The sequence below is a fragment of the Dromiciops gliroides genome, chromosome 4, assembly GCF_019393635.1.
Source record: "Dromiciops gliroides isolate mDroGli1 chromosome 4, mDroGli1.pri, whole genome shotgun sequence".
In the NCBI taxonomy this organism is placed as follows: Eukaryota; Metazoa; Chordata; class Mammalia; order Microbiotheria; family Microbiotheriidae; genus Dromiciops; species Dromiciops gliroides.
In genome coordinates this window covers 113543182-113570221 of record NC_057864.1, presented here as the reverse complement: position 1 = coordinate 113570221, position 27040 = coordinate 113543182, and the positions used below count along the sequence as shown (strand labels likewise).

The following is a 27040-nucleotide window of genomic DNA, read 5'->3' as shown; positions in this document are numbered from 1 at the left end:
TACCAGAGGCAGGACCAAGGGAAACATTACTCACGATTTGTCTCGCCTCCCAAGCCGTCTCGTAGGGCTTGATTGCCTCCGCCGGGGAGACAGTGACTTTCCACGACTTCTCTCCAAGGGAGGAGAGTGGGCACTTGCAGGTTTCAAGATCTAAGAGAGAGGGAAGTGGGGGGAGGGGGGGATGTTATTGCTATCATTGATTCCCAAGAGTATCTTCCCTTCATGCCATCCCCCACCCCCACAGCATATCTTTCTATAGACTACATGTAGCCTGAGAGGTTCCAAGAAAGATGGCTTCCAAAGGAGGATGGAAGCATCCAGGCTTAGGATGGCAGGAAGAGGATGTGTCACCTCAAAGATGTCACTTTTTTACTCTTTTCCCTTAGCTCAAGAACACCAGAGGCTTGAAGCCCTAGAAATTTGGTTTCCAAAGCTGATGCATTCTTCTTTATTTCCAGGAAGAGGAATCACTTTCACAGTGTTCTTGACAAGCAATATTGTTCCAAATAACCAAGAACCTCTCCCCCATTCTCTCCCAGAGATGAGAGGTCAGCTCCCCAGGTAATAATCTTAACAAAACCTTTGATGGGCATTGTCCCTTCCCTTCTTAGAATCTGGTTTTTATACAGATAGTGAATACATACATATATAGATATGGAAGCTTCTCTACAACCTATGATTTACTTACTAAGTCCTATGGAGATGCCTGAAGAACATTTAAGTTGAGTGACTTGCCCAGGGTCACTCAGCTGGTAAATGTCTGAGGAAGGATTTGAACATAGCCCCTGATACTGAATGCCAATACTCTATCCCATAGGCCACACTACCTCTTTGACATAAAAGTTGTCATAAAGGGGCAGCTAGGTGGCGCAGTGGATAAAGCATTGGCCCTGGATTCAGGAGTACCTGAGTTCCAATCTGGCCTGAGACACTTGACACTAGATGTGTGACCCTGGGCAAGTCACTTAACCCCCATTGTCCCGCCAAAAAAAAAAAAGTTGTCATAAAAATAGGTGAGACAAGCATGATGGGAGCATCACCTTGTTTTAGAATGTAATCTTCTAGAGAACAGGAATCCCGTTAGTGTGGGGTCTGAACAGAACTCAGCACAGTGATTTCCAAACTTTGGTGAAGCTAGGGTACTCTATTTTTGTTTGATCTCGTCACATCAGGTCAGAAATACATTGTTTTAAGCCAAAGACCATGGCAGTACATAAAGCCAAGAGTAAGGTTTTGTGGGGGATTTCTGTCGTCTTGTTTTTGGAGCATGCCCAGACACCCTGCTTCCCAGAATTCCCCTCCCACGTGAATGGGAGTAACCTTCTTTGATCGGCTGTGTAGCCATATCAGGATACAGCTTTAAAACTGTCGGATGAGAATGGTCTCTCTCTTTTCCTTCATGGTCTTTCCTGATGTGTCCAGAGGCTGAAGATCACACACAGTTTACTCAAAGCACAGGCATCATGAACTGAACCAGAAGTTAGGTTTGTCCTCAGATTCAGGTGCCCGTGATAAATCCCACCCTGGGAGTTTGAGCCAATGCAACCAGAATTCTAGGTGAGATATTGCAACCAGCCAGTCTGGTAGGGAAGACTAATCCCACTCATTTGGTAGGGAAGCACAGAAAAGCAAGATGTCTCATATTAGGCAATGTGGGCAAGCTCCCAGGCCCCATTCTCTTTGTTTTTGGTAAAGGATGGGAGAATTCTGTTCTATTCCTGAGGATAAATTGCCTCCACTAGTCATGCTGACTTTCTTCTACCATGCCCCCTGCCCTTATGCCTACCTTCATTCTCAAGTCCCTGGCATACTTCTCCAGCTCTTTCCTTAGGTCCGACCTCATCATCTTTGTGACATTGAGAACCAGTTGCTTCCACTCGATGGGCTGGAAGCTGTGGGGCTCGTGGGGGACGTACAGCCCAATCTTGACTTTCTTGACTGTGTGTAGGTACTTCTTGTAGGAGTCTTCAAAGTCAAAGATGAGGTCACTCAGAGTCCGAAAGGTCAGAGGTTTGTCCATTAGGTCGGACCTCCGGCTCATGCCCAGGGAGCCATAGCGGCCATTGCAATAGATCCCCAGGACGACATGATGGAAGTAATTTCCTGAGAATTGGGTTTTAAAGCTGATGGGGAATCGCTCAATAGAAGGTTGCCCATTTGTTAGGTATCTGAAGTGGTCTGGGTTAAGGAACAGGATGATGGTCTTGAAAAATCATAGAGCTATCAACTCTCAGGAAGGCAAAAAGTCTGTCAGAAGCCAAGCCAACATCTGCAGGCTAAAAGCCCCTCTTTGTTTAGCATTTTATAGATTACAAAGAGCTTTCACATCCCATCAGGCAAAGAAAGTATACATTATCCCAATTTAACAGATGATAAAATGGAACTTTTGAGAAAGAAAGGGACTTGCCAAAAGTCACACAGTTCTCCTGGCTCCTCCGCTACCTCGTAGTATGACCTTGGGGATGTCATGTCTCCTCGAGGAGAACTCTGTTTCCTCAAATGTAAAGTGAAGGAGTTGATGAAGGAGGCCTTTATGGGGTCCCTCCCAATCTTAAAACTGTGGCCCTGTAATCTTAGAATCTTATGGAACATAAGAGTGAGGAGGGGAACTTTGAAAGCATCTGATCTAATGAGAAGCAACTTTCTCAGGATCCCACAGCTAATAAGTGAGAAAGCCAGAGTAGAACCCAGGTCTCCTGGCTCCCACTCAAGTATATTTTCCACTCTGCTAATGCTGCTTTCTCCATCTTCTAATTCCAAAGCCACTGATATTCCTACTGCATTTGACTCCCTATAGAAACGTCTCCAGAACAATCAGAATACGATCCTCTTATAAAAGATCAAAACCTTGTCAAAGTCGGGAAAGCTTCTGCTCTCAGCATGGGTTTTCTGTAAGAAGCGGCCTCTGGACATCTGTGAGAACTCTCTTACCCAGTCAGTCCCCTTTGTTACCATTGGCACACACTGGGTTTAGGGACGTTTTTCTCTGTATTAAGCTACCCATGCTTTCCAATACCGCTTGTAAACAGATTTAATACCTCCCCACCACTCAAAACCATTCCGACATTCAACAACCACATATTGTAACTATTCTTCATGTCTAACATGATTCTCTCCCGTTGCAGCTGAGGTCTAGAATGTTCTTTCACCTCTACATAGGCTAAGCATATCCTTCAAGAGACACCTCAGGCCTACTTCTTAGCCACCCCCATACAGTCATCTCTCCCTCCTCTGAACCAGGGCACACATGTGTTGTCTATCCCACTCATCAGGCACTTTTTGACATATTGCCTAGTATTGTTATCGTTAAAAAAAACACCCCAAGGGGGCAGCTAGGTGGCGCAGTGGATAGAGTACCGGCCCTGGAGTCAGGAGTACCTGAGTTCAAATCCGGCCTCAGACACTTAACACTTACTAGCTGTGTGACCCTGGGCAAGTCACTTAACCCCAATTGCCTCACCCCCCCAAAAAAAACAACCCCAAACACCCCAAAACTTGAAGGATCATTTAAGCTTCTTACTGGCAGGACTCATGTCATACTAATCCAGGTTTCCCATACTTTATCTAGCATCAGGCCTGGTAAAAGTGTTTGTTTTTGTAAAAGTAATGTTTGTTTACTGGCATTTTGCTATTGTGTCTTTCCCTACACTGGGGTCACTGTGATCTGCAGTAGCTGGCTAGCAATTATATAGTGCTTTAAAGTTAGCAAAGCAGTTTACAAATATTTCATCTAATTTCCAAAACAATCCTATGTGTTAGGTGCTATTATTATCCTCATTTTTCAGGTGGGGAACCTGATGCACAGAGAGTGCATGGAGTGACTTGTCCAAGGCCACACAGCTAGTAAGTATCTGAGGCAAGATTTGAACTTGTATATTCCTAATGTCCCAAGGCCAGTCCTCCATCCACTAGGCCACTCTATATGGTACCCCCGGCCAGATAGAAAACATCAGCTTTAGAGCAGCAGCACAGAGACCCCAGAAAAGTGGCTGGATACCCCCAACATCTCCTTCCCTGCCACATAAGGAAAGGAAGAGGCTGAGGCTAAAGATGGGCTTCAGAACTCAAGAGAGATGGATGAAAGGTTACAGAAGGTACCTTTCTGGAGGGGACTCTAGCAGTGTACTTTCAGCACCCTTATAAATATAGGGTACAGAATAACCCTGTTATGAGAGGCACCGTGGTGAAGCGGATAGAAAGTCAGGAAGTTACAGGTTCAAAGTTTGCCTCTGACCTATGAGCTGTGTCTTTCAGACTGTAAGTTACAGACAAGCTGCTGATCTGTGTGCATGGAGGGATTTTCCATATTAGGAGTTCTGAACATTGATGAAATCATAGGTTCTCACCCAAATCAATCAATCAATCAATCAATAGATAGATAGATATGAGTCCCAAGATAACAGGATTTGGAGAGGAAAGGATGCTTAGAATTTATCCAATCTATCCTCTTATGGTTGAAGAAACAGGTCCCGAGAGTATGAGATTTGCCTACTCATAACTCAGTGACCCAGCCAAGACTAGAACTCAAACCTCCCAACTCTTGCTTCAGTGTCCTTCCTACTACATAGGGTCACCTCTTAATATTGTTGTCCAATCCTCAGAATAATATCCCATACAACCAAAAGTGGAGCGGCCTGTCCCTCATCATGACGTTCTTTTTCTAAAGGGAGTTAGTTCTAGTGCACAGCTGTGTCATTGGCCTACTCACAGGAGATTACACCAGCAGGGAAAATGAAATTACAGCCTTCTATCTAGTCTGGTGTTCACTCAGCTAGCTGGGTAAAGACTCTCAGATGAATCGAAACAGGGACCTCTTGAACACTGCCTAACCTTATCATCTTAGAATTCCTTGATGTCTTTATTTTTTTTTATTATTAATTTTTTTATTTTTGCAGGGCAACGAGGGTTAAGTGACTTGCCCAGGGTCACACAGCTAGTAAGTGTCAAGTGTCTGAGGCCAGATTTGAACTCAGGTCCTTCTGAATCCAGGGCCAGTGCTTTATCCACTGCGTCGCCTAGCTGCCCCCGGTGTATTTATTTAAAAATTTGTGTGTGTGTGTGAAGGGGGGACAATGAGGGTTAAGTGACTTGCCCAGGGTCACACAGCTAGTAAGTGTCAAGTGTTTGAGGCCGCATTTGAACTCAGGTCCTCCTGAATCCAGGGCCAGTGCTTTATCCACTGCACCACCTAGCTGCCCCCTCCTTGATGTCTTTAAAAAGAATTTTAGTTTCCTTCATTAGGTATTCTTACAATCCTCATTGACAGCAAAAGTCCACCTGTCCAAGAGGGTTGTTCAGATCAAAGTGGGACTATCAAGGCCTAGAAGCTTGGGAATGCACTTCAACTTTTCCAAAAAAGGGAGACCTGAGTGCCTAGAAATTCCCAGACCTTCCAGGCATGTGCTGGCCTACTTAGATCTCACATCCATCAGGAAGGACACACAGCTGTTGAAGATGAAGTTTCTGACAGCAGCTGACATGATCTGGAACATAATAGGGAAACAAAGCTTTATCTGGTATGTGTAGATTTACATGGGGCACACCCATAGGATCAAAAAGAGATTAAGTAAAAAAATCCGTGATGCTATTTTAACCCGTCCTATGCCTTGAATCCAAAAAAGAGAAACAAATTACCTAGTTTTTAGATATAGAAAAGCTCCATAATGATAACTTGCTATGCAGGGCTTTCAGTTTTATAAAGTGCTCTCCAGATAACACCCCGCTTAGGGAATAATGGGGTATTATCTCCTTCTTAAAGATGAAGAAACTGAGGTTAAGTGACTCACCAATCATACAACACAGCTAGAAAGTGACTGGTAAAAGTTGTTCATAATAGAGCTACTTATATGACCCAGGGCTACTAAGGAGACAAAGGCAGATTGATAAGCCTTCTCCTCACCCCCTGACATTCCCAGATGGAAACAAGACTACCAGGGCCTAACAAAAGGCAAGGAGAAAAGAAAAAGTCTTGTAACCAAAGCCTTTGATGTCTTTGTCCAAGAGTTCATTTTCCTTGAGCCTGACAGCTGTCAGTGCTGAACATCTCTCCCAGCCTCAGTCCTCTCTAAATGTTACCTGAGTTATGAGTTTATGAAACCCAAGAGCGAATTACCCAATGTTGTTGTTGTTGTTTTTGGCTCTGTGTATGTGTGCATATGTGTGGGTGCTCCCATAGGGGTGTGTGTGTGTGTGTGTGTGTGTGTGTGTGTATGTGTACATCTCCTGAAGGTTCCAACACATTGATCATACATACTTCCAAAAAACTTCAGGGCTTTTAGTAACCAAATATGTAATTTTAGCATGAAGTCTCAGAAATATATCTATTGTGTGAATCGAGGCACACTTGCATCTGGGTTTGTTCATCCTTCCATCAACCTGGAAAATTCAGTCGGCTACAGGGTCGAGAAAATAAACTAGATCTCATGTTCCCCGCCTCCTTCCACTCCCAATTGTTCACCCCATTAATCTTGCACGCGGCCATGCTAAGCAGCTGGAGTTGGGTCCCCACCAGCACAAAAGGGTAGGGTCCCAAAGCCATCTGCTGTTACCTCCTCAGTCCCAAGCCTATCACTGCTGCCTAGATGCTGTTTTCCTCAGCCACGTGAGAGCGGTCTTTTTATTTCACTTTTAAGAGGGGAGGGGGAGGGGCAGAAAGGGCTGTCTCTTGTTTTGCTTGTTTTTTTTCCTCTTAGAATGATCTTCATATTGGCAAAGAGAGAACACGAATGTTAAACAGGGAGTTGAAACCCTTCACAATCTGGCTCCATTCTTCCCTTTTAGGCTCATTAGACATTACTCCCCTTTAAACATATAGTCCAACCAGACTATCCCTTATATATGAAATTCTGATGATTATCTCCCAGCCTATGTACTGACTGTCCCCTATGTCTGGCCCATTCCCCCTGTTCTCACATCTTCCTCTTAAAATTCCTACTTTGTTTCTTTGTTTCTTTCTTTCTCTTTCTTTTTTTTTTTTTGCTGGGCAATGAGGGTTAAGTGACTTGCCCAGGGTCACACAGCTAGTAAGTGTCAAGTGTCTGAAGCCGGATTTGAACTCAGGTACTCCTGAATCCAGGGCCAGTGTTTTATCCACTGCGCCACCTAGCTGCCCCCCTACTTTCTTTCAAAGCTCAGTTCAAATGCCACCTCCTACAGGAAGCTTCCCCTGATTCCCTCAACCTAGTATTTGCTTTCTATGTATTTGGTACCTACTTAAATGTGTTATCTACTTAAAAAAGACAGGCTCTTTGAGGGCAGAGTGATTCATGTTGTCTTTGCACACTCAGGGTCTAACACAATTCCTGGCACAAAATAGGCATTTAATAAATGCTTGATTGGTTTATGGGCCAAGAAGAATTCTATCACAGGGTAGGGAAAGAATTGCTGGTGAAAAATGACAGAGAATGGGAGAGGTGCTCCTGGCCTATAAAAAAGAACAAATAATTCTGTTTTCAAAAAAAGGGGTGGGGGAGAGAAACCAAAATAAATTAGACCAGTAAGCTTGACTTAGAATCCTAGCAAACTTTTACAGCGGGTGATTTGGCTGCACTGAGACAGAATAAACAGGGATGAATTCCCTCTTTGTCCTACTGTCAGGTATTAATTAGCATCAATCTCTCCAGTCACATTAAGCATTCTTGTTTGGCACAATGATCCATGCTCTTTGGCTTCATTAGGATTTTTAGAGTAGCCACATCCGGGGTGGGGAATAACTGGGCGAGCCAAAAGAATGTAGGGATGTACATCAATTCATAGGACCAAGAGCTGGAAGGAGCTATAGAGATAATATAGCCCAACCATCTCATTTTACATATGAGGTTCCAAGAGGTAACATTACTGCCCAAGGTCCTATGGATAGCAAGAAGCAGAGCCAAGATTTGAACCCAGGTCTTCTGATACTCGGATTCACTTCTAGTCCTCTTTCTCCTGCATGTCAAGAGGTACCATTGAAGAATGGAAATAACAGGGGATTTGGGGTCAGAAGATATGGGTTTGGATCCTAGCTCTGTCAATTACTGCCTGTGTGATCTTAGGCAAGTCACTTAGTCTCACTTGACCTCCATTCTCTTATCTATAAAATGAGATAAGTTGGCCTCTAAGTTCCCTTCCAGCCTGATCTATGATCCTTTATAAAATTCAAACACATTCACACATCTCTCCCCCCAATTTTATTATAAGCTCCTTGAGGGCAAGGACTACGTTATTTTTCATATTATTATCCTTAATGACTAACAAAATGCTTTGCACATAGCAGGTGGCTAATAAATGTTCTTTGAATTGAATCAGACTGGCATAAAAACTGGCATTAGATTTGTCCATACAGGCTAAGGACATTTCCAAATGCTTCATATCCATATGATGTTCATTTTTTTTTCTTCCTCTTCATAGCAGTTTATCTCTTGCTCTACCATTATAGCAATATATCATATTTAGATAGTGTTTTGAAGTGGACAAAAGGCTTTAATTTGCAACAACCCTGTGAGGTAAGTAGTTTAAATATAATTTTTCCTATTTTACAAATGAAGAAACTGAGGCTCAGAGAGGCTGGCTAACTCACCCATAGTCACATTGCTAAATGAGTTCCAGAGATAAGACCATGGCCCAGATCCCCTCACGCTCTTAAGTCCACTGCCTTTTGTACTCCCTCTCCTACAATGAGATACCTCCTTCCTTCCCCAGATTTTTGTCCTAGAATCTTAGAGCCCAATGGAACTTTTGATTTTGACCCTACTTCTCACTACTGATCTGAGACCAGAATATGTTCTCTATATAAAAGAATGAATAAAGGGGGCACCTAGGTGGCACAGTGGATAGAGCACCAGCCCTGGAGTCAGGAGGACCTGAGTTCAAATCCGTCCTCAGATACTTACTAGCTGTGTGACCCTGGGCAAGTCACTTAACCCCAATTGCCTCAAAAAAAAAAAAAAAAGAATGAAGAAAAATGGAGGACGTAGCAACTGGAAAAGCCACAAGAAGTCTTGGCTGAACAACTTCTGTGTCTTAATCACCATGAACCAAGCATATGATGCATGTGGGATTCATGGGAAGTGGGAGACGCAGGAGAAAGGCAGTGAGGCACTGTAGTATAAGTTAACTCAGATAGAAACAGGGGTCACTATACATAAGGATCACTGCAGGTTGCATATCAACAGTGTAAAAATGTAATGTTATCCATGTTTTATTGTATTTTTATTTATTTTGTTAAATATTTGCCAATTACATTTTAATCTGATTCAGGCCACATTTGGGAGTGTTACAAACCATATGGGGCAGCATGTTTGACGGCCAGTAGGTAGAGTGTTGGACTTGTAATCAGGAAGGCTTGAGTTCAAATCTTCCCTCAGGCATTTTTTAATTATGATACCCTGGGCAAGTCTTCTTTAACCTTTCTGTGCTTCAGTTTCCTTATCTATAAAATGAAGGGATTGGATTCTATGTGGCCTCTGAGATTCCTTCTAGCTGTAAATCCAAGGTCCTATGATTTCCCATTCGCCCAAGAGAGTCATGGTCCTACTCTCTAGAAGCTTCCTGAAACTCATCTCCCAAGAAAGGAGACAACTTCCTGTCCTCAGAGAACTCCTAATGTATAGGGAAGGACACAGTCCCTGCCTCTGGAAGCTCTGAGGGCCATGGAGGAGACACAGTCACTGTCCTAAGAACAGAGCTATAACAAGGCATTTAAAAATCTGTCTAGAGGATCCTAAACCACATCTGAGACAGCTGGTACAAAAGCTATTCTCAGCTGAGGTTAGGGCTGGCACACCACCCTTACTTAAAGAGAGAGACAGAAACCTGGGACTGAATCCCAGAAACCATTTGGAATCTTCCTATTTTAACTAATTGCTTTTGCTAACTAGGTGCTAAACTCTGCAGTTTCTATATTGTTGAGGTACAACAAGTGCTGACTTTGCCCTCTAAATTCAGCATCTTGAGGCAAAGCCCTGCTCGTTGTTCTCTAGTTATGGCTCTGTCTCTGAGAATTCCTAGTGTGATGGGGAGAAGACATAGTTCCCTGTGCAATGGGAGCTTCCAGTCCAATGGCATGAAAGCAATGACCTCTCTTCCTCCCCGCTCAAACCCCATCACAAGACTGTCATTAATGCTCATGTCCTGCAAATAATGTTACCCCATATAATTAGAAAATTAAATTGGTTGGGGGCAGCTAGGTGGCACAGTGGATAAAACACTGGCCCCGGATTTAGGAGTTCAAATCCAGCCTCAGACACTTCACACTTACTAGCTGTGTGACCCTGGGCAAGTCACTTAACCCTCATCGCCCCAAGAAAATTAAATTGTTTACTGGCCCAAGCACTGGCCTAGGTGATGATGGATGCTAATGGAAATGGTTCAAGGAGGTAACCACTCCTTTGGACTTGGTTTGGTTCTGGGTACTAAAAGTCAAGAAAAACATCTGAAAAGTTTAAAACTCACCTCCAGGGGGTGGGGGCAGGGAAAGCATCACTGAGAATCAAATGAGCTGGTGCATCTTTGCCTATGAAAGCATTTGTTAACTATGAAACACCATGCAATTGTAATATGCGGTTATTACAATGATTGCTCTACACCATCCAGGATGCCCATTGGCACATGATACATTTATATTTTTATTTTATTTTATTTTACCATTTTTGATGCCACCATCTTTGGAGTTGGCTTTTTCTCACTGGTCTTTTCTACAGATGTAAAGCATATACGAGTGAAAGGATACATGCCCAGGATTACAGCTTCGAGACATTTGATAGGTAAAGATTCTCGAGTCATTTCTTTTGCTGTTTCCATCAACCTGTAGTGTAAAGGACAGCAAAGGGTCTCAATATTCATTGCTTCGGCTGGTCAGACTAGTCAACCTCAGCACCATGTGGGGAGTCCTGTACTAGGAAGAGAGATGTAAACAAAGGGACAAAGAAAGGTGTTCCCCTGACTGCATACTTAACTTGTCATTACAGGACTATTCCTGGGTATTTCTGAATCTGTATGTCTCCTTACCACTCCTAGGACTTCACCCCTCCTGTACACACTACAAGCCAGGAAGTATTCTCAAGTCCTTGCAATGGAAAGCTCCAAAGTGATCCACGAATATACTTTAAAACCTCCAGGCCCATGGGCAGCTAGGTGGCTCAGTGGATAGAACACCGGTCCTGGATTCAGGAGTACCTGAGTTCAAATCTGGCCTCAGACACTTAACACTTACTAGCTGTGTGACCTTGGGCAAGTCACTTAACCCCAATTGCCTCACTAAAAAAACAAAAACAAAAACAAAAAAACCCTCCAGGCCCCCAGGGTAGCCCCAACCCCATCTCAAACTGGGTCTGTGATCATGAACACAGTGGCCTCATAATCCCAAAGTTAGAAGGACCTTAGAGGCCATCTCATCCAACCCCCTCATTTTAAAGCAGAGGAAACTGACTACCAGGCAGTGCTTCTGCCTCTTAAGGTTGGGCAGCTATCAGCATAATTGAGTAGGGGTACTGGATACAATGAAGACTAGTTGACAACTTTGGAGAAAGAAAGAGGAGGTATGACTTAGAGGTTGGAAATACCACTTACCCACTCAGTGGTCTCATTTTTCGAATTTCAAAGAACTGCGTCCCTGTGTGATTATATCTGTGTGAAGTTAGTAAAGGGAAAATGATGGTAAACCCCCAAAAGTTCCAGTCTCCCAAAGAGGGAAGCACATTTCTCATTTTTGCAAGGGAGACTATGCATTCCATCACCACGAGAGAATAAGGTCCTGCAGGGTTGTACCTTCCAGTAGCCCCAGTCCTGACCTGGATATCCTAGATGACTCTAAAGTCATGACAAGATTTGGTGCTGCAGAGTTGGGACAGCTCCCAGTGAGCCATACCTGGGTTGCCCTGGATTAGTGTTGTCACTAGTTTCATGGTTGGAACTGATTCCTAAATCTGAGAAAAGGCCTGAAACCTTTAAGGGCCACATTTATTTTTCTTTTCTTTTCTTTTTTTTTTTTTTTTGCCTTTCTTTGTATGCCCAGCACTTAGCACAGCACCTAACATATAGTAGGTACTTGGTAAATCTTTGTTGACTAACTGGCTGGTTACCCTGGGAAGCAGGGCAGTGAAAGACCAGTGGAAATAGGCCATATTATTCTGAAAAGAGCAAATATCCCTGGCTGTGGGCTTATTGAGACTGGCCCCTGTTCTCTCTCTCTTTGAATCTAAACATCTGAAATCATTTGTGTTTTTCCTCTCTGCCTCAAAGCCAAGAAGAGCATGTGTGCCCACCGAGAAAATGTCAATTACAACCATGCTGCCTTGGTCAGACCATATCTGGCAGATTGTGTTCAATCCTGGGCACATATTTAGGGATGGCCTTGCAGAGTTTGAGAGAATGTAGAGGGAAACACTCGGGATGGTGAAGGACCCCACAATCATGCTAAAACAAGAACTACTAAAGGAATTAGGGAAATTTAGCTTGAAAAAAGACATACACAGAGAGAGATGATCCCTGTCTTCAAGTATTTGAAGGACTAGCGAGGGGAAGAGGGATTCACCCCAATTTTTGCCTGGTCCGAAAAACTTTCTAAAAACTTTTTCTAAAAGGAACAAATGGGAGTTGTAGGGAGGCAATTTTAGGCTTGAAGTATGGGAAAACTTCCTCATAATTACATCTGTTAGGAAGTGGAATGGCAGGCAGCAGAGTGCCCCTCATTTCAGGTCTTCAGACAAAGGATGGATATTGTGGAGGGTCATGATTGTTTAAATATCGAGAGGCACTGTGGCTCTGCAGGAAAAGCCTTGGGTTTGGCATCACAGGACCTGGGTTCAAAGCCCAGATGTTAATACCTGTGTAACCCTGGGCAAGTCTCTCAAGCTTTCTGGACCTCAGTTTCTTCACCTGTAAAAATGTAAAATGAGAGAGCTGGGCTAGATGACCACTAAGGTTCTTTTCTGACTGTAAATCAATAATCTAATTCCATGAAATGGCTTCTGAGGTCCTTTCGATTCTTTTATTCTGCTTTTCGCCTAGACATAGTTTATGGAAGTTGGTGTTTGTCTATAACAAAGTGGTGAAGGGGGCTTCTGAGCATACTGGGAGCCCCTAACAGTAGGAAACTCTCCTAAAGACAATGAGGGAGTTATCAGGCAGCCTTTAAATTGCTGCTTATTCATGTTCCGCAGTCAGTCAACTCTCATTTATGCAATACCTACTATGTTCCAGGCACTGAGCTAAGCACTGAACCACATTAGCACATGCTGTGAAAAAACTGGGTGGTACTTTTGGATGGGATTTCTATACACCTGTCATACTACAGGAAATTTTTATCCTATTATCGGATTGTCATTGTGGCCTTAGTCATTCAAGCCTGTACTGTTTGTTAAATGGGTTAAGATTTCCTCAAAGCTAAGAAAAGACATTCTAAACAAACTGTGTATCTGCAAATCATTTAACTTCTCTATGTAATATAGGGCTTTGGCTTCGTAGCCTCTCAGGTCCCTTCCATTTCTAAATAAACGATCTTATTATCTAAGGCAAAGAAAATAAACTCTACATATACTGACCATGTGATCCTGGTCAAGTCATTTAACTTCAGTGTCTCAGACAACTAATAACTCTAAGTTTCAGAACAGGTGTCAATTTACATTGGTGGAGGGAATTTCCTTGGTAAAGAGATCCATACACAGACAAAGCCACAGGTCTGGGCCAAAATAGGAAAACAAAAATTACAGGTGGATTGAGCTTTAAAGGAATTCGATTTATAAAACCCTTGGGCTTAGAAAAGCAGTTAAGTGATTGGATGAATATTTAGATTAGAAAGAAGTCTTCACTTTCCCAAAGTTTTACTGGATAGTAGGCTTTGCAAGGCAATTAAAATAGAATTTAATTTGCAAAAATCCTGTCCACAAACCTCTTTTTCAGAAGTGTAACTAAAGCAAGGCACACTCCCATCTTTGTGGCTTTTCTTCTTTCAGTGACAAGGTAGCTTCTGACTCTATTTAGGGGGAAAGTGTCCCATTATTCCCTCAAGCTCAAAGGAATGCAAACTCTCTCACCCCTGAATAAAATTTGGGTAGCCTTCTCTCCAAGCATCAGGTCAGAGAAAGACTATTTAATAATATCAAATGTGGCACCTTGCTTCCCAACAATTACATTTATGGTTACGAAGTACTTAAGCATCTTACTGGATCCTTACAACAATCCTATAATCTAAATAATTTAAGTATTATTATTCCCTTTCCCTTCCCCATCCAGGGAGTCCAGACCTGTGTGATCAATTGATCTGGGGAGGTCCCTGTATGGAAACTCCCTTCATCTATGCACATTAGCCAATTGTCTGTAACTTAAGAGTTTTAGAGACTTGCAGGAAGCCCTGAGAGGTTAAGTAACTTGCCCAGGTATGTAGGGGCAGGACCTGAACCCAGGTCTTCCTGATGCTAAGGTCAACCCTCTTATCCACCACCCAAGTTGCCTTTCATAAGGATATATACGCACATCTATTTGCAGTTATCACACCTAATGGATGCTCAGTACCTCTTTAGAATCCTTGGTCTTGCAGCTTCAGCTTATACACCCCTAATAGTGAAAAGCTCACTGATTCATGGCCTGTTCCATTTTTGGACATTTTTAATTATTAGGAAGCTCTTCCTGATACTGAGGCAACATTTGCCTCTCACTGACTCCCACCCATTCGTCCTAATCCTCCTCCTTGGATCCAAGCAAAATAAGTAGGCCTTTTCCCACATAAAAGCCTTCCAAATATTGAAAGACAAATATTTTGTGTCTTCATATTGCTGCTCTTCCCTAAGCTAAACATGCCCACTTCCTTCAATTAATCTGCCCAGGGCATATTTCATATCCTCTCACGATCATATCCTTTCTCCAGACACATTACAGTTTGTCAATGTGTCTCCCAAAATGTGGCATCACAATGTTGACATAATTTCCATATATAATCTGACAAGTGCAGAGTCCAGTGGGCACTGTGATTTTATCATTGCAGACTCATGATGGCATTAACTTTTCTGGCTTCTATAGCACCCTGGACTTGAAATTTATTATTTAAAAACCATTTTTCTCAATAAACTGCTATTGATATAGGTCTCCCTAATTCTGTAACTGTATAGTTGATTTTTTGAACCCAAGTACAGGGAATTTGGGGTCATCGAGGTGGCACAGTGGATAAAGTGCTGGACCCGAAGTCAGGAAGACTCATCTCCTTGAGTTCAAATGTGGTCTCAGACAATTACTAGCTGTGTGACCCTAGGCAAATCACTTTACCCTGTTTGTCTCAGTTTCCTCATCTGTAAAATGAGCTGGAGAAGGAAATGGCAAACCACTCCAGTATCTCTGCCAAGAAAACCCCATATGGAGTTATGAAGAGTTGGATGGGACTGAATGACTGAGCAACAACATCATACTGGAAAAGTTTTGAATAGAAACCTGGTGACAATCTGTAGGACCAGTTAAATTTCAAAAGGCTTATTATCATCAGAAGTTTGGCCAACAGGTAATGGTTATTATTTTTTTTTTTGCAATAGCAGCTAACAAAATTGCCTATTAAGGCATGAGTATAGAGAATATCCACATGGATAACAGTAATAGCTAACATTTATATAGCACTTTAAGGTTTGTGGAGCACTTTACAAATATTGTCCCATTTGATCTTCATAACAGCCCCGAGAGGTAGATGTTATTATCCTATTTTACAGATAAGGAAATTAAGGCAGGCAGAGATGAAGTCATACAGTTCATAAATATTCAAAGCTGGATCTGAACTTAGGTCTTCCTGACCACAGGTCCAATGCTTTAACCACCACCTAGCTCTTTTGAAATATTGAAGTTAGAAGGAAAAAAAAGAAATACTGAAGTTAGAAATTTCACCTAATTAAATCTGACCCACTGTTTCAGTCTGTTAAGATCTTTTTGGCTCCTGATTCTGTCACCTGTTACATCAGCCATCAGACCAAACATTTTGTTATTGCCAAACTTGACAAGCATGCTACCTATGCCATTGCCCAAGTCAACAATAAAATGTTGAAAAAGACAGGGCTAAGGAAGGATCCATAGAGCACTCCAATCGATGCCTCCCCAGGTTGACACCAATCTTTAAATCACTATTATTTGCATCCGGCTGCTTAGCTAGTTCTAAGTTCACCTAGATCTTATCTGTATACAACTCTCCAAGAGAGCAGCCTACATGTCAACTTCCTAATGCAGGAGTCTGAAGGACAGAGGTGACTCTGGGTTTTATATCTGACACTACTCATCTGCTAATTCAGAAGACCCTCAAACTACAGACTTCCAGCTCCCTTCATTCAGAGTTGTCCATACTCCAGAACAAAGTCAACCCTCTCTGCAATTCTGAAGACCACGGATGGGGCTAAGTAATAAATACCAGGGATCACTGACAGACCTAGAACAAAAGCAGAAGAGGCTGAGGAAAGGAGAGTTGAAAGAAGGAAATCAGAAAGAACAGAAAAGGAAGAGAGAGAGGAGAGGGACTTATGGTGAGGAAAGGTAAAGGGGTCACCAACAATTGCCTCTGGTGGGCCAAGGTGTCCTCTTCTCCAACAGCCTAGTCCTGACCTAAAGGAATAAATATTTCATTTCAATTAAATTCTCCTGAAGTTTCAGTGAATCCACTTTGAGGCCCCATGAGACCTCCTTAGCTGATTTTGCCAGTTTCCATAAAGCCCTTCTTTAATGACCAGAAGGCCTTTCACCCACTTCCCTGTCCTCTTACTCAGCAGGTTCCCAGTGCATGGTCAGAAGGATACTGTAGAGTCTTCATGTAATTCTGGATCGCGTGAAGCCATTCTGGGATTGACATGGATATCCTGTAGTTTGGAACTGGGGGCACTGAAGGCTGCAGAGAAAGAAACAGAGATACAAAGGAAAAGACAGAAAAAAAATGTGCTAAAGGGCAATTCTAGGGGCCCACTCTCAAGCAAGAGACAGGAATTGGGAGCTTCTGAGAGATAAGAGAAGAAAGCCATTGCTGTATCCTCTGTTTCACCAAACAAGGACTTAGGAAGAGGGGCTAGAGTAAGTAGTAGAGGGATGTGGCATGGGAGCAAAGACAGAAAGCTTGTGATGATGCATGCTGGGGAAACCAGTTGAGTGGATATCAACTAAATCCACTGACAGATTTTTACAGACCAAGAAACTGAGTTGAGTAGCTTGCCTAAAGTGATTGTTAGATGGGATTTAAGTTCAGGTTGTTGTCTGACTTCAAAGCTAGTGTTCCATCTACTGTACCGCCATTGTCTTATTCTTGTTCTCTACTTCATGTGTATTTGTATCCTCTCCTCGATAAGACTGTAAGCTTCTAGGGGCAGCTAGGTGGCGCAGTGGATAGAGCACCAGCCCTGGAGTCAGGAGAACTTGAGTTCAAATCCGGCCTCAGACACTTAACACTTACTAGCTGTGTGACCCTGGGCAAGTCACTTAACCCCAACTGCTTCACTAAAAAAAAAAAAAAATAAGACTGTAAGCTTCTTGAGGGCATGGATCATATCTCACATTTTTGTTTCTATAGCCCAGAGCACCTAGAGATGAGATAGGACTGCGCCATCCACTAGCAATTTGAGGCTTGCTGGGGAATGTCTCCCTCCCCTGAGTCCTTGACCTTTTGGTTCTCTCATTCCAAGAGAAGTCTCTATCCTGTCTTAGGGCAGGAAAATGACTCTGGTTTCCCCTTCCACCTCATCACTTTGCCTTGTCTGCCTATCCTATTATCTACACAGCCCCTATCTTAGGAAGTATGGGGAATAAATAGGTGCAAGAGAAGACAGAGGAAAGAGAATGAATACAAGTTCTTCAGGGAATCTGAAACATAACCAGGGAAACAGGATGCGCGCGCGCACACACACGTCTCACTCAGTCCATTTCAATTTAATCTAATAAACAATAAATAGTGCAATATTCAGCAGAGCCTATATATGTACAATACATAATAGGCAGAAAGATGAGGTCATTAACCCCAAACATCCCTGGATGATAAGGAATGCCAAATAGAAAGGAGCTCAAAACCCTTTTTGTTCTGTATCCCTTAGAGCAGTCTTCATCACCTTGCTGGTACACCTCCTGGATAGGGAGGGATTTGTCATCTTGAAAACCTGAAGCATCCGATAAAAGCTCAAATTGGCTGTGGTGTTGCTTGGGGTTGAGGGAGCTGAAGGGCTCTTGTGCGGGTGGACCACACAGAGTCTTAAAAAAAGAAATAAGAAAAAGAAAAAGCTCAATAAAAGCAAACCATATAAGATCCTTCCCTCATAGAGAAACCATAATGGGAATAAAGTCTTTCCTTGGGGCTTAGAGGACTCAGTCCATAAAAGTCCACTGCGCCACCTAGCTGCCCCCCCTCCCATTAATTGTTAACCAATCAGAGTTGGTTGTCATTCTCAGGAACGCCCCTCTTCAAAGGGCAAATAAAAGCTGGGAGCCTGCCACATTCAAAAGGGTTATTGCCCTCTTTTTATTAAAATGCTAGTATTATTAAGAAAAAGACTAATGAGCCAGAAACTATGTCTCTCAAGATTCAATTTCATTGACATAAAGCAACTCCCTCTACATGGGCAGGTCTGCACTTTCTCGGCAACAAATATTTCATTTTTTTTGTTTGTTTGTTTGGTTTTGACACTTTTGAATTCAGGTCTTTCTGACTCCCGGCCACTCTATTCACTTTACCACTTAGCTAAACAAGTATCTTCTGGTGCATTTTTCAAATGAAGTAGGTTTGGGTTATAGCTTTTCCAGGTGTCTGCTCTCTCGTCTTTAAAATTTGCAGTTTCAATCAATCAATAGTTACCAAGTGCTTACTATGTGCCAGACACAGTACTAAATGTTAGGGATATAAAGAAAGGCAAAAACATAGTTTTTGCCCTCAGGGAGCTCACATTCTAAGGGAGACAACATATTAACAACTATGTGCATGCGAGACAGAGGGTATATGGAAGGTACTCTCAGTAGCAATGGGTGAAAGTTCAGCAAAGACTTGCAGAAGGTGAGGTCTGAGCTAAGCCTTAAAGGAAGCCAGAAGACTGAGGTGAGAAGGAAGAGTATGAAAGGGGTGGGGAACAGCCAGTGCAAAGGCATGACACTGGGAGATGGAGTATTATGTTAGAGGAACTGCAGCAAGCACAGTGTCACTGGATCTAAAAGTACATGGAGGAGAGTAAGGAATGAGAAGACTAGAAAGTAGGAAGGTCTAGGTTGTGAAAGTCTTTAAGTGCAAACAAAAGATTTAATATTTGATCCTGGAGTTTACTGAGTAGTGGTGTGACACAGTCAGACCTATACCTTAGGAAAATCAGTTTGGCAGCCGAGTGGATTGGAGTGGGGATGGATTGGAGCGGGGAGAAACTTGTGACAAGGAGACCAACCAGTAGGTTAGTACGGTAGTCCAGGTGTGAGGTGATGAGGACCTGTACCAGAATGGCACTCACTGTGTGAGTATAGAGATCCCTGTTTGTCTTAGTTTCCTCATCTATATTAAAGCTCCTTAAACTGTGGGTCGTGACCCTGTATGGGATCGTGTAATTGAATATGAGGGTTGTTAAAAATTTGGCAATGGCAAAAGGTTATACATACCTGTTTTATATACCTATATACATGGGGTCACATGAAAAAAAACCAATAAGGAATTGCGAATGGAAAAAGTTTAAGAAGTCCCGTTTTATATAATGGGGATAATCATGGCACCTACCTTGAAGGGTTGTTATAAGGGTCAAATGAGACAATAATTTTAAAGCACTTAGCACAGAGCCTGGCAATACTAATATAAACGTTATAGAAGTATTAGCTATTATTGTTGTTGTTGTGTACATGTGTATATATATATATATGTATATATATGTATATATATATATATGGAGAGAGAGAGAGATGGTGTGTGCGTGTACGTATGTATGTATGTACACACATATCCATACATCATTTAGCAAACCTTGCAGCACTATATAGATGGTAACTGTTATTTATTATTCCCTTTTGTCCCCTGGAACCTCTTTCTATTGTAGACAAACAGCTCATCGTATTAGATCAGTGCTCTTTTCCTGGAAATTGCACTGTATATATTTTGCATTTACTTTTACAGGTCCATTTCTTCCAACATAAAATGTAAGCTCTTTGAGGAAGATCGTTTTATTTTTTGTAGTGTCTGGCACATAGTAGGTGCTTGATAAATTCTTGTGGAAATTGATGGCATAAACTGTGGAAAATGCAGCTCTAGGAAGGAAGGAGAGTAAAAGAAGTGCTTGAGCCAACATACTCTACTCTGCTGGGTAGGCAAATGCTTCTCATCAGCGAGGTATCCATTTCAAAAAAGCTCATACGTGGCAGGGCCCTTGATAGGGGGGCTGGGGAGATGGAGGGACATGACGGAAGAGCTGAATGATCTCATCTTGTTACAATTTACACCGACATCTGGAACAACAGGCTGGAGTTCAGATGCAGGACTAACTTCTCAATTAGCACTGGAAGATTCCCAGGGAGAAGGGGCAGGACTATTTTGGGAACAGCTGTCTCGCCCTTGTTGGGAGAAGATGACTAACTATATCCCTTTCCCTCACTGAGAGCAAACCCCACCCCACTGCAGGGAGACACCCTTTTTGTGACCCTCCCCTCACAAAAGGGCAAACTCATTCCTGAAAGGTTCTTTTCCTGGCATTCTGATCGGTGCCCTTCATACCCAGGAGAAGACATCATAATTTTCATCGTGCATGCGTGCGCGTGTGTGTGTGTGTGTGTGTAATTGGAGGTAGGAATAGAGGAAAGGCTGGTGGAGGTGAGAAGAAAAGTCTCTGTTTCAATGATCCAGAAAGATAGGAAATTGAACCCTTAGCCCATAAGAGGACACAATGGTGAGCATTGATGTTTTCATTAGTCTTCCATTCATTGAAGGGTGAGGAGAAATCAGAGATAGTAACCTGCTCTGGTGTCCTGTCCCGACCCCATGAGCAGTCTGGACATTGCTGAGGAGCCCAGCTGATGTACAGCCTTATTTCTAGGCCTTCAGGTCTCACCTTCTGTTTCACCACCTGCTTATAATACCCAAGTTCTCCAGGGAGAGGGCGAAGGGTGAAAAGTAGACAGGAGGTATGGCCATTGAAAAGCATCTCACTCTCTGGCCCCTGAGACCCATGCAATGCTGACCTAGCTGGTTGTAGTAACCAGAGAAAAGAGGTCTGTGTGTTTTTAGAACTCTCTAGTCAAGAAAAGCATTCTGGAAGTGAGCATTCTGGATTGATTCTGAGGTTAGGCAACGGCAGTCAATGATCAGTGAGATAGTGGAACAAGACCATGGCCCGGGAGTCAGGAAACTCCTATAAATTCTCAGTATTAGAACACAAATGGGGCACTCTGAGGTGATGAGGCAGAAAAAGATGCAGGAGATTCCTGTCTCTGACAGTACTGGGTCTGCAGAAAATCACTGCACTGAATGTCAGCTGATTGCACCAACATTTCTGCCTGTGCATTTAAGGGATTCAGATATTGGGAAGGGGATGGATCTATCTTGGATTGAATAACAGCTAACTTTTGCACCGCACCTTAAGATTGGCAAATAAATATCTCATTTGACTCCTCATGACAACCCTGTGAGATAGGTGCTGTGATTACCCCATTTTACAGATGAGGAAACTGAGGCTGAAAGAGACAAAGTTCTATTATTATCTCCATTTTACAGATGAAGAAATTGAGGTAGAGAGAGGTTGTAACTTGCCCATCAATATATGGCAAGTAAACATCTGAGGCTGGATACAAATTCAGGTCATTCCTTCTCACTCCCTGGTACACACTACACTATGTATACCATTTCCCTGCCTACACCAATATGATTGGTGAGAGACAGACAGACAGACAGACAGACAGACAGACAGACAGACAGACAGAGACAGAGACAGAGAGAGAGTTAAGGCTGAGTGAGAGTTTCTTTTCTTGGTTTTACCTCCTTCCCCTCACCTTGTGTTGTGGTGGTAGTGCTTGGAGATGTTTCTTCATGGGTGTCAGTACTGGTTCAGAATAAACTCCCAAACCCACATAGAATTGGAAGGATAAGAGATCTGTGATCAGATCCAGTCTAGAGTTGCCTCTCTTAATTATACCAATAGAGCTTACCCATGAAAATTTATCCCTAAAGAAGGGTAGGCATGGGGCAAGCAACATTAACTTGCTATGTGATTTCAGGATTTTGGTAGGGTCATTTAAAATCTTTGTGTCTCAGTTTCCTCACTTGTAAAGTGGGTAAACTAATCCCACCAAGTTAAAAAGTTAACTCAGAGAAACTGGTTTAAGTGAGTGAATGAGTCACTGTTATAGTTACTGAGAGAAATCATTAGTCATTAGAGCACCAGACCTGGAGTCAGGAAAACCTGAGTTCAAATGCTGCCACAGACACTTACTAACTGTATAACCTTGGGCAAGTCATTTAATCTCAATTATCCCCCCTCCAAAAAAAAGGGGGGCGGGAATCAGCAATTATTAGAAATCAGGACTTCATTTATCATGATTGGCTAGACTTAAGAGGCTGTTGATAGGGGGCGGATAGGTGGCGCAGTGGATAAAGCACCGGCCCTGGATTCAGGAGTACCTAAATTCAAATCCGGCCTCAGACACTTGACACTTGCTAGCTGTGTGACCGAGGGTCATGTCAATTAACCCTAATTTCCCTGCCAGAAGAAGAAGCTATTAATAATACAGATTAAACTTTAAAATCTATGTACATACAACCAATACCCTCCCGCTGTCTGCTCCCTCTATTGTTTATGCAGTAGAAAGCTCAGGCAATGAAGTCATCATCAGCTTGGGAGCCTGTTGACTGACTGTAAGTTAACAACAATGGACAATAACGACAATGAAGATGTGACAACAACTGGCATTTCAATAGCGCTTTCCGGTCCGCAGAGTGCTTCATGTCCATTATCTCACTTAGGCTTTGAAACATCCCCTCGGGTGTCACAAGTAACTGTGCCGTCATCATTCTGGGGTTTGTTAAAGGTGGCACTTTAAGGAGGTACTTAACGAGAAAGGGAGAGTGACTCCTCTGGCCAGCGGCTCCAAAACAGGCTGCCAGTCTTTTGCTTTGGGGAGGAACTGGCTTGGCTCTGAAGGGAGTAGTTGACCCAAGGGAGCCTTCAGGACAGAGTGCTGCTGTACCTGGTCAGTAATCCAGGAAATCTTGGTTTTTCCTAAGTGTTCCAGGTGCCTGGTGGGTGGGGATGGGGTCAATTTCAGTGTAATTTTTTTGAGAGACATTACACCCACAGATGGTATGAAGGTAAAATACAAAAACAGATATAAGAACCTTTTACGAAGATAAAAGTTATATTAATCCAAGTAGATTATTATTATTATTATTATTATTATTTAAGCTCAGACTTAGGGGAAAGAGGGAAGCTCTCTGTCAGAAACCGAGGAGGAGAGGACAGGACTGAAGCCTAATGAGAGGATCTTCAGAGAGCAAAAAGCCATTTCCTTCCAACCAGAGAGGAGCCCAGTGCACTCTTGCCCTAAAAGTCATTGAGAAAGGGATGTTTGAGGGCTCAACTTAATTGGCCCTAATAATAGCCATTTCCCAATCACACCCTCTTCCTCTGTGACTGAGTAGTTCTTCATTGCAGATGATCTTCCCAGGCTGCAGCAGTCAAATGCAAATGGAAATTGGTATCCAGGTTGCCTGGTCCCTCTCCCCTTACATGACCCCCTGCTCTTTCAGCAGTAGTGAAAAACCAACTAGAAATGGGGGCCACTGATCTGACCATAAGGATCCTCATGGGCCACATATTGACTTAGTTTTAAAATGCAATATTATCTATGTTTCGTTGTATTTTTTTTTTGGTGGGCAATGGGGGTTAAGTGACTTGCCCAAGGTCACACAGCTAGTAAGTGTCAAGTGTCTGAGGCCGGATTTGAACTCAGATACTCCTGAATCCAGGGCCAGTGTTCTATCCACTGCGCCACCTAGCTGCCCCCTCATTGTATTTTTATTTATTGTGTTAACTATTTCCCAATTACATTTTAATCTGGTTCAGGATGCACTTGGGAGTTTTGCAGACTACATGGGGCCCTCTGACTGCATGTGGCACCTCTGCCCTAGGGCATGTAGTCAATGTCTGAGGCACTTCTTAGAGACCCCTATGATAGGGCACTTAATCATACCCTATGTGGTATGATACCAATGAGGCAGCCAGGTGGCACAGTGGATAGAGCGCTGGTCCTGGAGTCAAGAGGACCTGACTTTGAATCTCACCTCAGACACTTACTAGCTGTGTGACCCTGAGCAACTCACATAACCCCAATTTCCTTAAACATCCAGGACCATCTCTAGTCATCCTGATCTATATTTTGCCACTGGACCCAGATGGCTCTGGAGGAGAGAGTGAGGTGGGTGACCTTGCACAGCCCTCCCTCACTTAAATCCAATTGAGTGAGAGTGCAAGTCATGACAACACCCTAATATCATGGCCCTCTTCAAGAACCAAGGACAAACAACAACAACAATGATACCACAACATGTCAACTCTGGGAACCTGCACCCAAGACCTGGGGAAAAGAGCCGGGCCAGCCCAAAGACAGGGAGTTGGGGATATGGTCAGGGAAACCTGTAGAATAAATAAAGCACAAACAAGCACATGGAGACAGGCTCCAATTCCCTTCAGTTCAGGCCAACACAAACTGGTCTGTTGGGAGAAAACAAGGAAAAATGATCTCAAGGCTAAGTGGTTGTGTGAGCACCATAGCCAAACAATGGCAGGTGCTTTCCAGAAGGGGAGAGAGGCCTGGAAACTAGAATTCTTTTTTTTTTTTTTTTTTGCAGGGAAATGAAGGTTAAGTGACCTGCCCAGGGTCACACATCTAGTAAGAGAATTCTTTAAAAAGAGTCAAGAAAGCAAAGTCTTTGGCTGTCCCCATCCCAAGAAGGAAAACAAGAGACATGGAAGAAAAGTCATCTCTGGGAGCCTGGAAGGACAGCTGGAGAATGTCCATTGTGAGCACATGCTCGAGCTAGATGAGGCTTGGGGCCCCAGAGCAGTCAGGAATCTGAGTCTCTGACAGAGATAATCTGGTAGCAACTGGAGCAGGTGCCACCACAGCTGCTGGTGGAAATGGGGCCAAACTGAACAAGAAATGAGTGTCCCTAAAGAGAAGGAGGGAGAGGGAGGGAGGAATGGGCCGACTACCACCAATTGACTGCAAAGCTCTCTCCCCACCCATACCCAGACAGGCAGAGCTCATCCTTCAAAAATACCAATGATCTTCCCATGTGCTCTTAGGTTCCATTAATGGAATCCTGATGTCCTGAAGGAGAGCAGTGATGCTCCTGATAGTCCTCCCTTGAGCAGATCACTTCTGGAGAGCTATGTTCAGTTCTGAGGGGATCATACTTTAAGGCCACTGATGAGCTGAAAAGCTTCCAGCAGGAGGTAACTAGGGTGGTGGGGGCTTTGGAAATGAAGCCACATATGAGGATTGGTCAGCAGAACCAGGGATAATCAGAGGGAGGAAGAGACTTAAGGTGTTGGAGGCTGGGTGGTGGCAGAGGAATGAGAGAAGTATTCAAGTATTTGAAGGGCCTTCTTGAGGCAGAGGGAATGGGCTTGCTCTGCTCAGCACCAGGAGATAGAACTAGGAGTGGTGGCTGGAAGTTAGAGATGAGGATTTTTGCTCAAGATAAGGAAAAAACTTCCTGACAATCAGAAGTGCCCAAAGGTGGAATGGTCTGTCTCTCGGGAAGTAGTGGCTTTCTTATTGCTGGAAGTCTCCAAGTGGACATGAGATGACTATTTTGTAGAAGAAATTTCTGTCTAGTTAGGAGCTGGATTAGATGAATTCTCTTAGGAGAAGTTAGGTGGCACAGTGTATAAAGCACTGGCCCTGGATTCAGGAGGACCTGAGTTCAAATCTGCCCTCAGACACTTGACACTTAGTAGCTGTGTGACCCTAGGCAAGTTACTTAACCCTCATTGCCCTGAAATAAATAAATAAACAAACAGACAAACAAACAAATGATAAATAGATAGATAAACAGACAAACAAACAAATAAGCAAGCAAGCAAGCAAACAAACGGATGGATGGATAGATAGGTAGGTAGGTAGATAGATAGATAGATAGATAGATAGATAGATAGATAGATAGATAGATAGATAGATAGATAGATAGATGGATGGATGGATGGATGGATGGATGGATGGATGGATGGATGGATGGATGGATGGATGGATGGATGAATGAATGAATGAATAGATTAACTCTCTGGCCCCTCCAGCTATGAGATTGGAGAGAATTTTGATTCTGTGATTCATCAGTCATCCGTTCAACAAACATTGTGCTAAGTTCTGAGGATATGAAGATATCTAAGACACAGACCTTACCCTCAAAGAACTTACAATCTAATAGAGGGAACTCCATGTACACTAGTAACTATGATACAAGGGAGAGTAAGAGAAGAGTAAAAGCAAAGTGTAAGCAATATGCTGTCACAAATTTGAGTAAAGAGAGTTCATGAGGAAGGAAAGGGAAGGTCATAGAGAATGAAGTATCTGAGATGTATTTTTGAAGGAAGTAAAGACTGTAACATATAGAGATTTGGATGGAGTGGGAGTCCATTCCCGGCAAAGGAATTGAATGAATATATGAATGAAGGAAGGAAGGAAGGAATAAAGGAATGAAGGAAAAATTTTAGGTACTTAATATTTGTCAAGTCCACTATTAAGTGCTGATGATACAAATAGAAAAGTCAAATAGTCCCTGTTTTCAAAGAGAGCAGAAGCTCTAATTGGGGGAGACATTGCATAGAGGGGGGTTCAGCTGTGGAGCAGATGGAAGGACTTGTTGGTCCTAAGGGTTTAACTACAGGGCAGATGGTAAGGTTCAAGGCTCCTTAGGGGGCATTGGCAAGTCAGATGGCAGTATCTGGGAGACTAAAGGGTGATAAAGCAGGTGGTAAGAGCAAACTTTCTTCCATCTCACAGGAAGAATTGTAGTTAGAGTTGGTGATTCCAAGCCCATCTAATCAGTGTGAGTAGCCAAGTTCAAGAAGCAAGTGGGGTGAGGTTGAGGGGCCTGGCTTACCACCTTTGG

General features: G+C 43.0%; 1 protein-coding gene across 4 annotated transcripts in view; it reads right to left on the bottom strand.

The window, feature by feature from the left end:
• Nucleotides 1–27040, bottom strand: part of VASH2 (vasohibin 2) — a 51641-nt gene that overhangs the window by 15896 nt on the left and 8705 nt on the right. For all 4 annotated transcript variants that reach the window (XM_044004430.1, XM_044004431.1, XM_044004432.1 and 1 more), the window contains exons 3-7: nt 16737–16825; nt 11548–11604; nt 10709–10783; nt 1787–2168; nt 35–150 (exon numbers count right to left, since the gene is read on the bottom strand). In XM_044004430.1, the coding sequence (XP_043860365.1) occupies nt 35–150; nt 1787–2168; nt 10709–10783; nt 11548–11604; nt 16737–16825 (719 nt within the window). The remainder of the gene's footprint in view (nt 1–34; nt 151–1786; nt 2169–10708; nt 10784–11547; nt 11605–16736; nt 16826–27040) is intronic.